At 43.4% G+C, this 12,644-nt stretch overlaps 1 protein-coding gene across 6 annotated transcripts in view; it reads right to left on the bottom strand.

Moving 5' to 3' along the window:
• magi2a (membrane associated guanylate kinase, WW and PDZ domain containing 2a) overlaps positions 1-12,644 on the bottom strand; it is a 228,380-nt gene that overhangs the window by 26,584 nt on the left and 189,152 nt on the right. For all 6 annotated transcript variants that reach the window (XM_079335271.1, XM_079335274.1, XM_079335273.1 and 3 more), the window contains one exon: positions 8,330-9,010. In XM_079335271.1, the coding sequence (XP_079191397.1) occupies positions 8,330-9,010 (681 nt within the window). The remainder of the gene's footprint in view (positions 1-8,329; positions 9,011-12,644) is intronic.

Genomic DNA, 12,644 nt, shown 5'->3' on the forward strand with positions numbered 1-12,644 from the left:
TCAAAAGGAGATTGTGTGTTTGCTCAGTCGAGACCTCACCTCTCCCATGTGCAACTTTAAGCCTCTCGTCCATCTTCAGCCAAGATTTAATCAAATATCAGCCCCCATAAGGGCGGGTTTTATGGTCTCTCTATTGCCAAAGGGGGCTTTATTTGGATCTACGATCGATCTGTTTTGGGCCACAGCTGTGACAAAGACACAACTTTCACTGAAGTGGCTTCACAATGACTGTGCCGCACAATGAAGTGATTTCAGTTTGTAATGAAGCGCAGATTAGGAAAGAGGGCATATGTTTTCCTTTGACTTCAGCATTCATCTTACTTTGACCTTTAGAGAGCCGAGCCACACGTTTCTGCTGTTTATGAAGAAAAAGAACGAGATGAAAGCTGAACAAAGGCAGCTGACATCAGTTTGCGCAAAACAAACGGAGTAATGAAACATATGTTCAGCCTTATTCCCATAGAGTGAGATTCACAGAGAAATGTGAGAGATGTATATACTCCATCTTTGTGATTCAAATCCTTTCCTTCCAGCCTTTGAATTGCTGCCACATTCTCCCCTCTGAACGGCTATAAACGTATGCAAATGCAGGGATCGAGTTATGGGTTGACTAATCGAATTATGCACCAGCCTTCCCAGTCTTGGCCTGGCCAGACTCCAATCCAACTGTAAAAAAATACAACAACACATTTATCTCACTGAGCCGACAATGGAACGGTGACAATGTGGAAATTAACAAAACAATACAAACAAGGACAGAAAGTTTTATTTTTGTTGTCGGACTGTCAGCTTCTCTCAGCCAAAGAAAGCAAATATAGAAACAAACACTTACTTTTGTAAAACTCGAAAAATGCCAAATCTATTTTGAACATGACTGCAGCTAAGAACAGACATGTAAACCTCGATCTAAGTAACAGAGCAGTCGTCGGAGTTGTGACAGAACCTGAGCTGAGTCGAACAGACAGATGCGAGGGGCACTACCAGGCATCAGCGACCCAGGTGATCCTCGGGGTGCCGTCACTGCTAACTCAGGAGCAGCGGACGTGAAGTCAGATGTGGGTGTCAGAGTTCCCCCACGGCTAAAAGTTGAGAGAGGAAGGTGAGAGCGAGGAGAGAGACGCTTGGGAGACAGAGAAGGAGGGAGTGAAAGGAGCTGTCCGAGGTGCTGAAAGCCCTCTGAGTGAATCCAAGTTGTCAGCTGGGATTCAGAAAAAGTACGGGAAGTCGCTGGTGCCAAATTTAAGCTCGCTGGTGTCCTGTTCTTCTGAAAGTGCCACCCTTTAGTCATGCACCAAAGAACATCTACTGTACTACCCTTGTGGGAAGATAGACAGTCAGGACAGTACAAACAAACGCAACAAAAAACATGAATATAGTCTACTAGAAGCTTATTATAGCTCATGTAAAAACAAATATTTGAGTCCTTATTTATACATACTGCTCACACTAAAAAGTCTCCTTTGCAGAAATGTATTTAATCTAAATTTAGCTCAGGGCCGCGGTGTTGTTTTCAAGTAAATTACAGAGGTCCATCCAGTTATCGTTCAGCTCCATCATGAACCCAACATGACCTGCCTTGACTGGAGAAATAACCCTGACGAGCATGACAACACCTCGTCTCGACAAATGAAAATAACTGAATGTTTTAAAGATTTGACTTGATCTCTTTTTGTTCATTTATTCGGCGTTTAACTCGGATTGACTTAAAAGGCAGATCAAACTGTGGAAATAAAGGAAGCTAATCTCACTCTTTCATGCTCTAAAAGTAGAAGGTAAACAGTCCCTGAATGCATAGATTCATATCATTGCAGACGTGTTTCACCTCCGCCTCATTAGGCACAGCTTCAGGTACCGATGAGTAAGAAGAGTCTGCTTTTCAAGTCCTGCCCCGAAACGTCCCATTAAAGAGATCTGAACTGGGAATTGTTATTTCCATGCAGCCTTTCCTGCTCCGCGAGCGCCGAGTCCGACTTCCTCTGGCAACAAATAGAGCCGGTCTGATCCGACTCTTTCATGTTGTACCGAAAAGTTAGAAAACTCAAATGTTCAAGTTTGATTATCGCCTCAAATCCTGAATTAATTATCTCCATGGGATTGACCTGAAGAAGATAAAAAAACAGGACAACACCGATTCACTGATTTAACAGAAAAGTGATTTAAAAAACAGTGTGGGCGACACATTAAACTAAGTACGTGTACACACACACACACACACACACACACACACACACACACACACACACACAAGCACATTTGTCGCCCATTCAAAAAACACAGATCTCTTTAATTTCACAATGAGAGGCTAATACTAGCCCTTCAATTATTCAAATGAGACGGTGATGACTCCAGAATGAATAACAGCGTGCTGAATCTTTCAGCTCTTTATGAATATCTCCAGCTCATGAGGGAGGCTGGCAGCTTCACACAACACACACGCACACACACACACACACACACACACACACACACGCAGCAGAAAACGGATTCTGTTCACTCCTATTCAAACAGCTTCATATTCCTTTCAGTCGAGCAGCATGCTAAAGTAATGATTGAAAACATGAACATGCAGAAACATTACGCTCACGACATCGTAACATATCAGTCTGTGATCCAGCTCTCACTGGGAAGCAAGGAAGTGATTTCAATCTTTACACACACAAAGAGACGCTGCAATGCTTGCATAGAGAGAAAAATCATCCTGAACTATTACTGTAATTATAGAAATGTAAAATGTTTGCTGCTTTTAGTCATAGGCTGTACATTCAGATGGACAGGGAAACAGCAGGCTGGAAGTGAAGCCAAACTCTTTGGAGCTCCCTCTGCTGGCTGGCTGCAGTATAGGACTTAAACCCCACTTCCTCCATCGACATGGATCAAACCCTCGATCATGAACCCTGTGGAGTCAGTGTTGTGCTGTTCATAATAACATACAGTCAGTGGTTTCATCTCTTAAAAAAGTCAGAACTTGTTGCTTCTCATGTCCTTTATTTCAGCAGAACATGAAGATGATTTTTTGGGTTTTCCGTCACTTGGCTTGACAAAAGAAAATTGTTCATTTTTGAATCTCAGAAATTTTTTAGTAGGCAACTTTTGGACGTTCTGAAGTTGGAATGGTAAGTCCATTTATCTCGATAAACAGATGAATTAATGATGAAAATAACAATTAGTTGCATTCCTGGAGCTTTTGCCTCTTTCTAAATTTAATGTGTTTAACCCTTTCTACTCCTGCTGTAATCTAATCTCCAAAATCCGGCCGTCCTGCACAAAGAAGCTTGGCTGTCTTCCCAGGAACGACCGGACTGGATATTGATCCCTGGCGGGTTTTGGAGCTGCCGGGGACAGAGCTGTAAGTGTGAACACGGCCGACAGTCTGCGATCTACTGGCAGAGAGCCGAACTCATCACTCTCTCTCTCTCTCTCTCTTTCTTCCTCCCTTTTGTTTCCAACTATTCTATCACACACACACACACACACACACACACACACACACACGCACACACAAGCAATGAATCACTGTCTAGTTACACACTGATTCCCCGGGAGGCTTGAGGAGGCTCACTGAATCAAACCCTCCTTCCTTCTGTTTTGTTCTACACTTTCTCTTGGTTCTTAAAACGGCCTCTGGTCACCAATGTGCACACGAGCAATCCGAGGTGAAAGGTCCGCACAGACAGCTGATTCATAATGCGCAAATTACTTCAGACAAAAATTGGGTTTACATAAGTGCGTGTGTGGGAGGGTTTGTTTGTAGAAGACAGCTTTGGGATGTTTACGAATAAGACCATGGCAGTGTGTGGCTGGCTGGCTGTCGTGTAGGTGTGCGTTCAACCTGTGTGAATCAAACCATGCGGTGCAGAGTGTGTACGAGTGTGTAGGCAGGTGGCAATGCGGCAAGATGGAAGAAGCTAAACGGCCGAGTGAGAGTACATGTGAACGAGCTCTGCAGCTAATTACAGCGCTGGGTCTCTGCTGGTGTTGCAGCGAGGAGCGCTAATGGTCGAGATAGCCGCTAATGAGGCTGTCTGCCATGCACACACACACACACACACACACACACTTACACACGTACATGTGCTGACACTGACACAGACATAGACACAATAATTACTGGGGACGACAGACTTTTTGCCCATTTGTTTGGCAAAAAATGGCTCAGAAGTCAATCTGAACGTTAAGGGACGGTTAAATATCTGAAGCACATTTGAGCGTGGGCTCTCTGAAGCTAATGGCGCTTCATTTGCTGGATGGTCTGCTCATAAATGGCTCAATCTTCAGCTGGTGAATCGGTGGTCTGCTCTCTTTAATGTCTCGCTTGGATGACGAGAACTTTGGGGGATCAGGTGTACTCAACACAAGAAGTAAAAGGAGAAAATAAACCCCTGTGTTTACCCTAGCTGTTTTAATGAATCTCCACCAGCAGCTGTCAAACAAAGCTTTATAACCTCAGCTCTAAAAAAAAACATCCAACCATAGCGTATCCATCCGATAAGCTACTTAATGATTATTTCTCACAGCTAAAAGAAATGAACTGAATCAAAGCAACGCTGAAACATCAGATGAAGCCAGATTAGCACTCAGCCCGACGACCAGCTGGACGTTATTATCACAGAACTGAAACAGCTAAATTACCAATCCATCACATGACTGAGCTGGACAAAAACTTTACTTCTCTTTTCTAAAAACATGTCTGCCCCCAGGCTCCCACTTAGCCCGAAAGCTTCCTCGTGTCTTCCTCTTTTATTCGCTGAGATTTAAAGTTATCTGTTATCGTGCGCACGTATATTTACTCTTTCCTGTGTCCATGACAACATCGAGCAGTTTACTTCTTTCACGTTTTTCATATCACTTCTCAATTACTTTTCCAACTCCCCCATCTTTTTTTTCTTGCTCTTCCTGAATGTGGGTGTGAGAGCGAGAGAAAGACTTGTAATTATTGATGAAGCCCATCTGCGCTCCTTCCAGTTATTTGTGATCTCTGATGTTGGAAAGTAGTGTGTCATCAGCGTAGAGACGGAGCCATACATACATAGATATAACTTTGTTGGTGAACTGTGGAAGTTCGATGTGTGTGTGTGCACGCGCGCGTGTGTGTGTGTGTGTGCTCTCACTGAGACCAGATAGTGAGAGGTGCGAGCTCTGTCTGCAGAATAAAGGGGATAGTCATTCCAAAAAGTTCATTCATGCAGAAATGTGCACACTGGCATACTTTTAATCTTCGTCAGCTCCTGGTGCTTGTTAAATCCTCTGCCTCAGATTGTGTTTTCATTGAAAGTGATGAGCTGTTTGCCCCCCCGGTCCTGAACTGGCAAATATTTGGAGCGTGTGCCAGAGACGGAGGCGTGACAGTGGCTTGGTGTTTGATATCAGTCGGTTGCCTCTATCACTCTGCTGAACTGGATGGTGGCAAAAGCCCTTAACAATAGCAACAGCCAGTTCAATTAGATTGTGTGGCCAGTGTCCAGTGGTCCAAAGCAGCGAGGCAAATCGTGTTGTTAAGTGGTGGAACATCATTTCAGCAGCGTGGTGACAGTTTTATTACGTTGGGTAATAGCTCGGCTAAACGCTTGGAGCTGGTTTCTCTCAGGAAGCTGGGCGGGGAGAGAGAATCGACTCGATCTCAAGTCTCACAGCCGACGCTTGGAGTCTCACATAGTAAGTATGAAGGGAGTTGGAAATTGGACGCAGAAAGAGAAACATTCGGAACGATAAATGTCATGAAATGACGTGGATTTGACGCCGGAATAGACTTCTGTTCACACAGAGGGCGCCAACAACGACACAAGGAGACGTTTGTCTTTGCTTATGTGGTGACAATCACGTCATAATTAGCAACAAACATTCACAACATATCCAAACTGTTAAGGAATAATTACCAGTCAAATGTGGCAAGAATGCCAATTCACATGAGTCGTCTCTCAAAAATGACAAATGTGTATTTCTGGTTAAATCACAAACCAACATTTCCAATGAATGAACGACCCAACCTTACTCGTTGTCACTTCTCCACATACGTTCTCTATGTGGCGTCATGAAGCCTTCAGCTCAGACTGGGACGCACAGACAGCATTTTTTTCCCCCCACCTCTCGCACCCGCAGCTCGTCATGTCAACGGCAAGCACGCTGCACCAGATGTGACACGGCACCCTGGTGTATTGTTGTGAAGCGTCGCCGAGTCATATCCAATTTTGGAATAATCAGATGAAAAATGTAATGAAAATAAAGTTGTCACTTTCTCCGCAGGCTAACAGCCTGCCATCCTAATGGGAGAGCTTGTTTTGACCTTCCCAAATGAAGAAAACAGGCAGATGGTGGGAGGGCCCCGCCATTAGCTTAGCATGCAGATGGCGGACATTTATTGTGGTTTTGTGTTTAAATTGACAGACCGGAGAATCTTTAAACCATGAAAAGCATTTTGTGTTTTTTGCATGTTTTGGGTTTGCTGATAATATTTTCAAGGTAGTGGCTTTAAATCATTAGGTGTCCTCTCCTAATGTGATCATTTCAGCTCGAGTCTGGTAATGTACACTGTCCTGTTTGTTAGCATTTCAGACATGGGCAGCGTAATAAAGAAAGAGATGGTCGTAAATCTATTCAGAGGATGCTGCTGACCTTTGTTAGGAAGTCTCAGTGGTGTCTGGGGCAGCAGGCATTGGCATTATGATTTGTAAGTGACATTACACAACACAAAGAGGCAAAACACAGAACTACAAATTGGTTCCACACAAAAGCAAACGTATCATTTGTTCCCAAATGCAGCTGGCTTGGCTAGGAATTAAGAGTAAGTGCTAAAGTTCACGTGTCACCATTAACAGGATGCCAGGATAAATCAAGAACGGCCAAAAACTCAAAGATAGGGGAAATGTTAACAGCATTTAGCAACAAGGTTTCACAGACAGATCCTATCTGCGGGGCTGATGAAGAGCCTCTATTGCTGTTCTACATTTAATTCAAATCCAACGTTTTAATCTTCGACATGGAAGCTTTGGCTAAGTCATTGCCAGCATATGCTGCACTACTTCCACCATTAAATAAGAAGAGGCAGATCACAGCACCATCACACAAAACGTCTGTCATTTGATCCACGGAACGCATTAAAGAAGCCGTGACAGGATATCCGAAGTTTTGATCCTTTTCACACACTCACGTCCACATACTCAAGCACACGCTCAGAGCAGAAAAGTTACCTGTTGTTCTGCAAATCGCAATCCCCCCCCCCCCTCCCCCCCCTTGCGTGACTCACGACCGAGTGCAGTGCATAATTATGATTGTCACAGGGCCACACATTCAGAAAAACACAGGGTAGAGAGCACTTTAGAGCCATTTGCAGTCTACCAGTGTTTTTTCCTTTGTCGAAAAATCCCTGCTACTTTTGACATGCTTTGATTTTGGGGGCTTTTATTCCTACCTGGGAGAAAAAAAAAAAAGGGAAGGTAAAATTTGCCAAACATATGAAACTGACTCAACAAAAACAAAAAAGAAATCAAAAGTGGAAACATCACTGCAAAAAGCACTGCCTTCAATCAGAGGGTAGTGTTGACCAGTAGGAGGCATGGCTGAGTGAGCAGAACAGAGAGAGATGTACTTAGCTAAAGAGAAGAAAAAGCTCTTTTTTTCTGCCTGAGTAAAAGAAAGGGTTTCTAGGCAAGGCACCTGAAAGTACCCGTGAATCAGACAGCTTTTGTGAGAAACCACAGGAGTGCATTATACTGGAGGTTTCTGCAGCCTTTACAACGGACCACATTCAGCTAAAACATGAAAAAAGGTGAGAGCCACGTCGAGTCCATTAGCATTTCCTTCCTTTGTGATAGCGATTAAGATGCCTGAATATGTGACGCCCAGTAACAATCCCGTTAGATCCCGAGGAACAACAAATGTTTTCGAAATGCTAAACTGAAAAACAAAGCAGGCAGCTTCAAACAGTGCAGTCTCTTTCACCTGCTGTGTTGACCAAAGCAGTCGCAAACACACATTTAACGGCTTAATAAGCAAACTCTCCCTGGGGTTTGTTGTTCTCAGCTTTGTGTTCACACTGACAGGTCACTGCTATATTGTTGCCTCAGCTCAAAACAAAATAAAAGACCCTGGAATCAGTTCTTCCATACTGTCCTAAAACAAAAGCTACAGATAGCAGCGGTCAAGTAGAAATTATTAAGTCATGTCGTCAGATCGGTGGATTGGAATATTTGCTGATAGCGTTTTCAGCTGTATCAGAGCATCTGCATATCTCAAACAGATGTTAAGGCATGCCGATGCAAGACTAGCGATAATCATAGAAAAGCACTCGTGTTGATCTTTCAAACCAACCCCCAACTTCAGCCATCGCTCTTACCTGTTCCACCTCTCTGGATCACAAGGCAGGTCTCAGCTCCCACCGCACACTCCTTAAGAAGCTCCACCACCTGTGTGTGAGTGAATCCCTGCACCAGTTGCTTGTTTATCTCCACAATCAGGTCGCCCTCGCACAGACCAGGGCAACCCTGAGGCTCCAGCACCTGTTTGACTCGCTGGCCCGTAGAGCTGTCCGCGATGGTGAATCCAAAACCATCCACTCCCTTCACCATGGTCAGGGTAAGAAGTTCCCCTTGGGTGGCCCCTGACGACGCCATGGAGACGCTGTCAGGGGGTGTGGTTCCAGTGGTGGGAGGAAGTGAGCCGTCTAAGTGGGTGTCACCGGGATGAGGGGTGAGCAGCTGCTGCTGGGCGTTGACCGGTTCCTGGCTGGGGTCGCTGACATAGCGCGCGGTGCGGGATAAATAGTCCAGGTAGTTGTCGTAGCCAGTCCTGCCGTTCACCATGATGGGCCGCTGCTCCATGATGCCCAGCGGGGAGATGATGGTGGTGGTGGTGTTGTTGGTGTTTCCGGCTTCCTCTGGGTCGTAGGGCAACGGGTAGCCGCGACACAGGACGAGGGTCACGCTCTGACCAATTGGAACAGACTGGAACAGTTTGACCACGTCGGCGTGGGTGGTGCCCAGGACACACACGTCATTGATGTAGACAATGACATCACCTGCGGGAAACAGATCAGAAAGAAACATCATGATCAGGTGTAATGGCAGGAAGTATAATCCTTTTACAAAACAGACCAGACCAAGCAGGAAAGGGGGGAAGGATTCTGCCCATTTTTACCATTTTGATAAACATAATAACCACTGTGCTACCAAACTACCGCCACACAGGAACGCTAATGTTGTACAATTAGTGTTTATTTCATAACGTTGGCATTTAACACACACACCACTTCCAACCGTCACACAGAAAGATATTGGGGCATGTTTTAATTGTTGCTTGCAAATTGCAGACACATTTCTGTTGTCCTTCAGGGCTCCTGTACTCTTGGGCACAGGTCTCGTTTATTCTGATTATAAAATGTGTCTAAATTAACAGGAAAAGGAAATTATATCGCGTCTCTAATTACAGCTTTGATGTTTCAATTTGCTGAGAGAAAAGGCTGAACAGTGAGGGCTCGCGCGTTGGCCGCAGAGATAATCTAACGATTGGAAGAATGACACTGGAGGACAGAGGCGGAGGGCGTTGGGGGTAATGGAGACAGCCGTGATATTGTACAGAATTTCACCCATTTCACGAGCGCCCTTCTCGAAGAAAGGCAAACAGATTTACGCTTGTGTCCCATCTTTTAAAAGCACAAAGGGTTCACGTATTTCTAGCAGCTGCTGTAGTAGATATCTTATCGAAGAAGTAATTGAACGAGTACACATTTACTTTTCTTATGAAAGCAGAAAAAGAAAACCTGAATGAGAGTTTCAATGTGTCGAATCTGCAGCTATTCTTGTACAGCTCCATAAACCATTCCTAAGGATAAATATTAAAGGAGATAGGCCCTTATCTGCCTTTCTAGTGTTAAATAGTGCAGATGACAAGTGGCTGAAATGTTGGCCATTTATGGGCCTGAGTGTTTTATTCGCTTGCTGTAATATACTACATGCACTGTAGATATAAAAGGCAAGCTGACAATTAAATGTTCCCACACAAAAACGCTCCACAGCAAGGCTTATCTTAGTCTCGACCACAGAACTAAATATAGTGTTTGTGCTCAACTCTGCAGGCACCAAAGCCCTGGCCAAGTGGAAACACAAGGCACGATCCACTTTGAAAGTCTGACAAACAACATTACCCGAGTTGATAATGAAAACAATTATTTTTGTAATTGCAGGAATAGTTGTTGTGCTGGCTTGAGAGAGAGGAGAGAGAGTGTGTGTATGCAGAAGGCAGAACGTGAAAGACAAAGATCCTTAATCATTAAAAAGCAAAGCACGTGCTTCACTGATTGGCCCTCACCTTGCTAACCAGCCGCTCCATCCTGTCAAATTCTCCCACAACGTGAGCAGGAAACTATAATGGCACTAATGACCGAGTCAATGACACTTTTTCTAAAACAACATGGCATTGATTTCCTGATTTGATTATTGAAGTAGAGCCGAGCTGCTGCCTCCTCAGGGCAACAAAAGCCTGCGTAAATGGGAGTGAAGATATCACTGAAATGTTGTCTCATTGTAAACTGTGTCTGAGGAAATTGTTCCAGGTTTTTAAGCAGGTGTTGGAAGCCAGCTCACACCTTGAGGCAGCGTGACGTGAGGGACTTTTTAATTAATCTGAGTAAACTCTAATGACATTTGCCTCGAGAGCTGGTGTCAGAATCAATAGTTGAGCACACTGGCAGAAAATAAATGAAGGTGTTTGTGACCTCGCCCTGGCCTCCATATCTCCGCAGATCACATACTTTATGACCAAGAATTAAATGCAACAAGACTGAGAGGTTCAACTTCAACAAAAAAAACAACAATGATGTCAAATATAGCCACCCACTTTATCGTGTATGCTTGTATGTGAAGAGGGAGCGAACAAAAACCATGACAAACTTTATTATTTGCTTTTGGTACGGTGAAATGGACAACAAAAGTAAAACAACTCACAGCCACTAAATAGTCTTATTGTATATTCTAAACAACACTGACCTTAACAGTAAACACACTTCTCTGAGACCAAGGCCCATGCTGCTCCAACTTCATCTTTCATTGTCCCATCCCTGCATATTTTTTTTATGACATATTCATCCACAGCTAATGATTGTGTTCAAGACTCTGTCGACTTAACACAAGGTCTCTGCAGCCCTGCTGAGACAAGGCCACGGTAGCAGAGCAGTTTATAATCTCAGCAGGGAGAGCGATTTTTTTTTAGACTGCAACCCTTTTGTGTGCATGTAGTATTTATGAATTTGTCTCAGGCTAAAAAAAAAAGTGCAACCAAGTGTCATCCAAAATGCATCACTGTCACACCAGACAGGCAGATATAATGAAGATAATGATGAGGATGTCTTAAAAAAAAAACTTCACAAACAACACCTTGAATGATGGAGAGTTTATGATGTCTGCAAAAGAAACCATGGCTCAGCAGGTCTGTGAGGATTTGGATTTTTTTCACATGCTTTAGCAGCAGGCATGAGGCTGTATAAAGAGTGTGATTTCAAGGTTTCAAGGTCATATTTAAGCCTTTTCCAAAGTATAAAAAAATTCAAATAAAGTGAAAAAAAAGTGGTTAGTTTTTTTTACTGTAATGCAATATGATAATATTTTTGTTCAACATTTAGCAGCATTGAGTACCTCCTTCAGAAATGTCTTTGAGTTCTGGTTAAGGGATAAATGAGCAAGACACATTAAAAAGCCAGGTGACAACAACAGCCATAAGGCTAAAATTAGCTTATTAGCTTGCTGGAACAGACAAAACCTGCTATCATTAGCTGCCTGATATGTTGGTCATAAAGGAAGGCCTACATAGTTTTTCTACATGTGTCTGAAAAAATAGCTCTGCTTGATATTGACGAATGTCAACAGAAAACAGAGTCTTCTTTAAAATGTTGAAATAGGTTAATGCTAACACTATTAAATGAAATTTACCAGCATCATAAAGCTAAGCTAAACCTAAAGGATAATATTGAACGTGTGGTTTTAGGCAGTGTTACTGTCTGGTACTGAATGTTAAATGAACTATGACAATGTGTGAGTAAAAATGTTAATGTCTATCGGATGAGAATATACAGTTTATAGATTTAGCTCCGTGCAAACAGCCTTGTTGCTGAATGAGTGTTGAAGCAGTAAGACTCTGCAGTTTGTAACATACTGTTTAAACAAACCCACTTAATTTCAAATTAAATGTTGCCTCTGGCATCAAATCTAAGCCTCTGCACTTCAAAATAATTCTTTTTTTTTTTTTTTTAAGCTTTGTTTTGCACAAAAATCATAGAATATTACAGCCGATAAATCCTGCATTTAAAAGAAACTGTCCGTCCTGATAAAAACAGCATTAGCAATCAAATATTAATAATAAAACCCTTCTCAATAAGTACATGTGTCCCTGGTTGTTTCGTCAAGTAGAGGGTACAGCCAGGAGGGGTCACAAGGAGAGAACGGCACAAATTATCTATCTGGAATTGGGAATTTCACACCTCCGCAGGCCTGGATTTCATCTGAGCTACTGTGATCGAGCTCGCTCTGCTACTGCAGAAGTAGGACACAAAGTCTGGCAGGCGAGTTGGAGTCGGGTGGTGGTGAGATAGAGATGGAGACGAGCTCAAGGGGGGAGCGGGAGCGAGGAGACAAAAAGAGATAGAAACGGGATAGGAGAGA

The sequence above is a fragment of the Symphodus melops genome (genome assembly GCF_947650265.1).
Source record: "Symphodus melops genome assembly, chromosome: 22".
NCBI classification, from domain to species: Eukaryota; Metazoa; Chordata; class Actinopteri; order Labriformes; family Labridae; genus Symphodus; species Symphodus melops.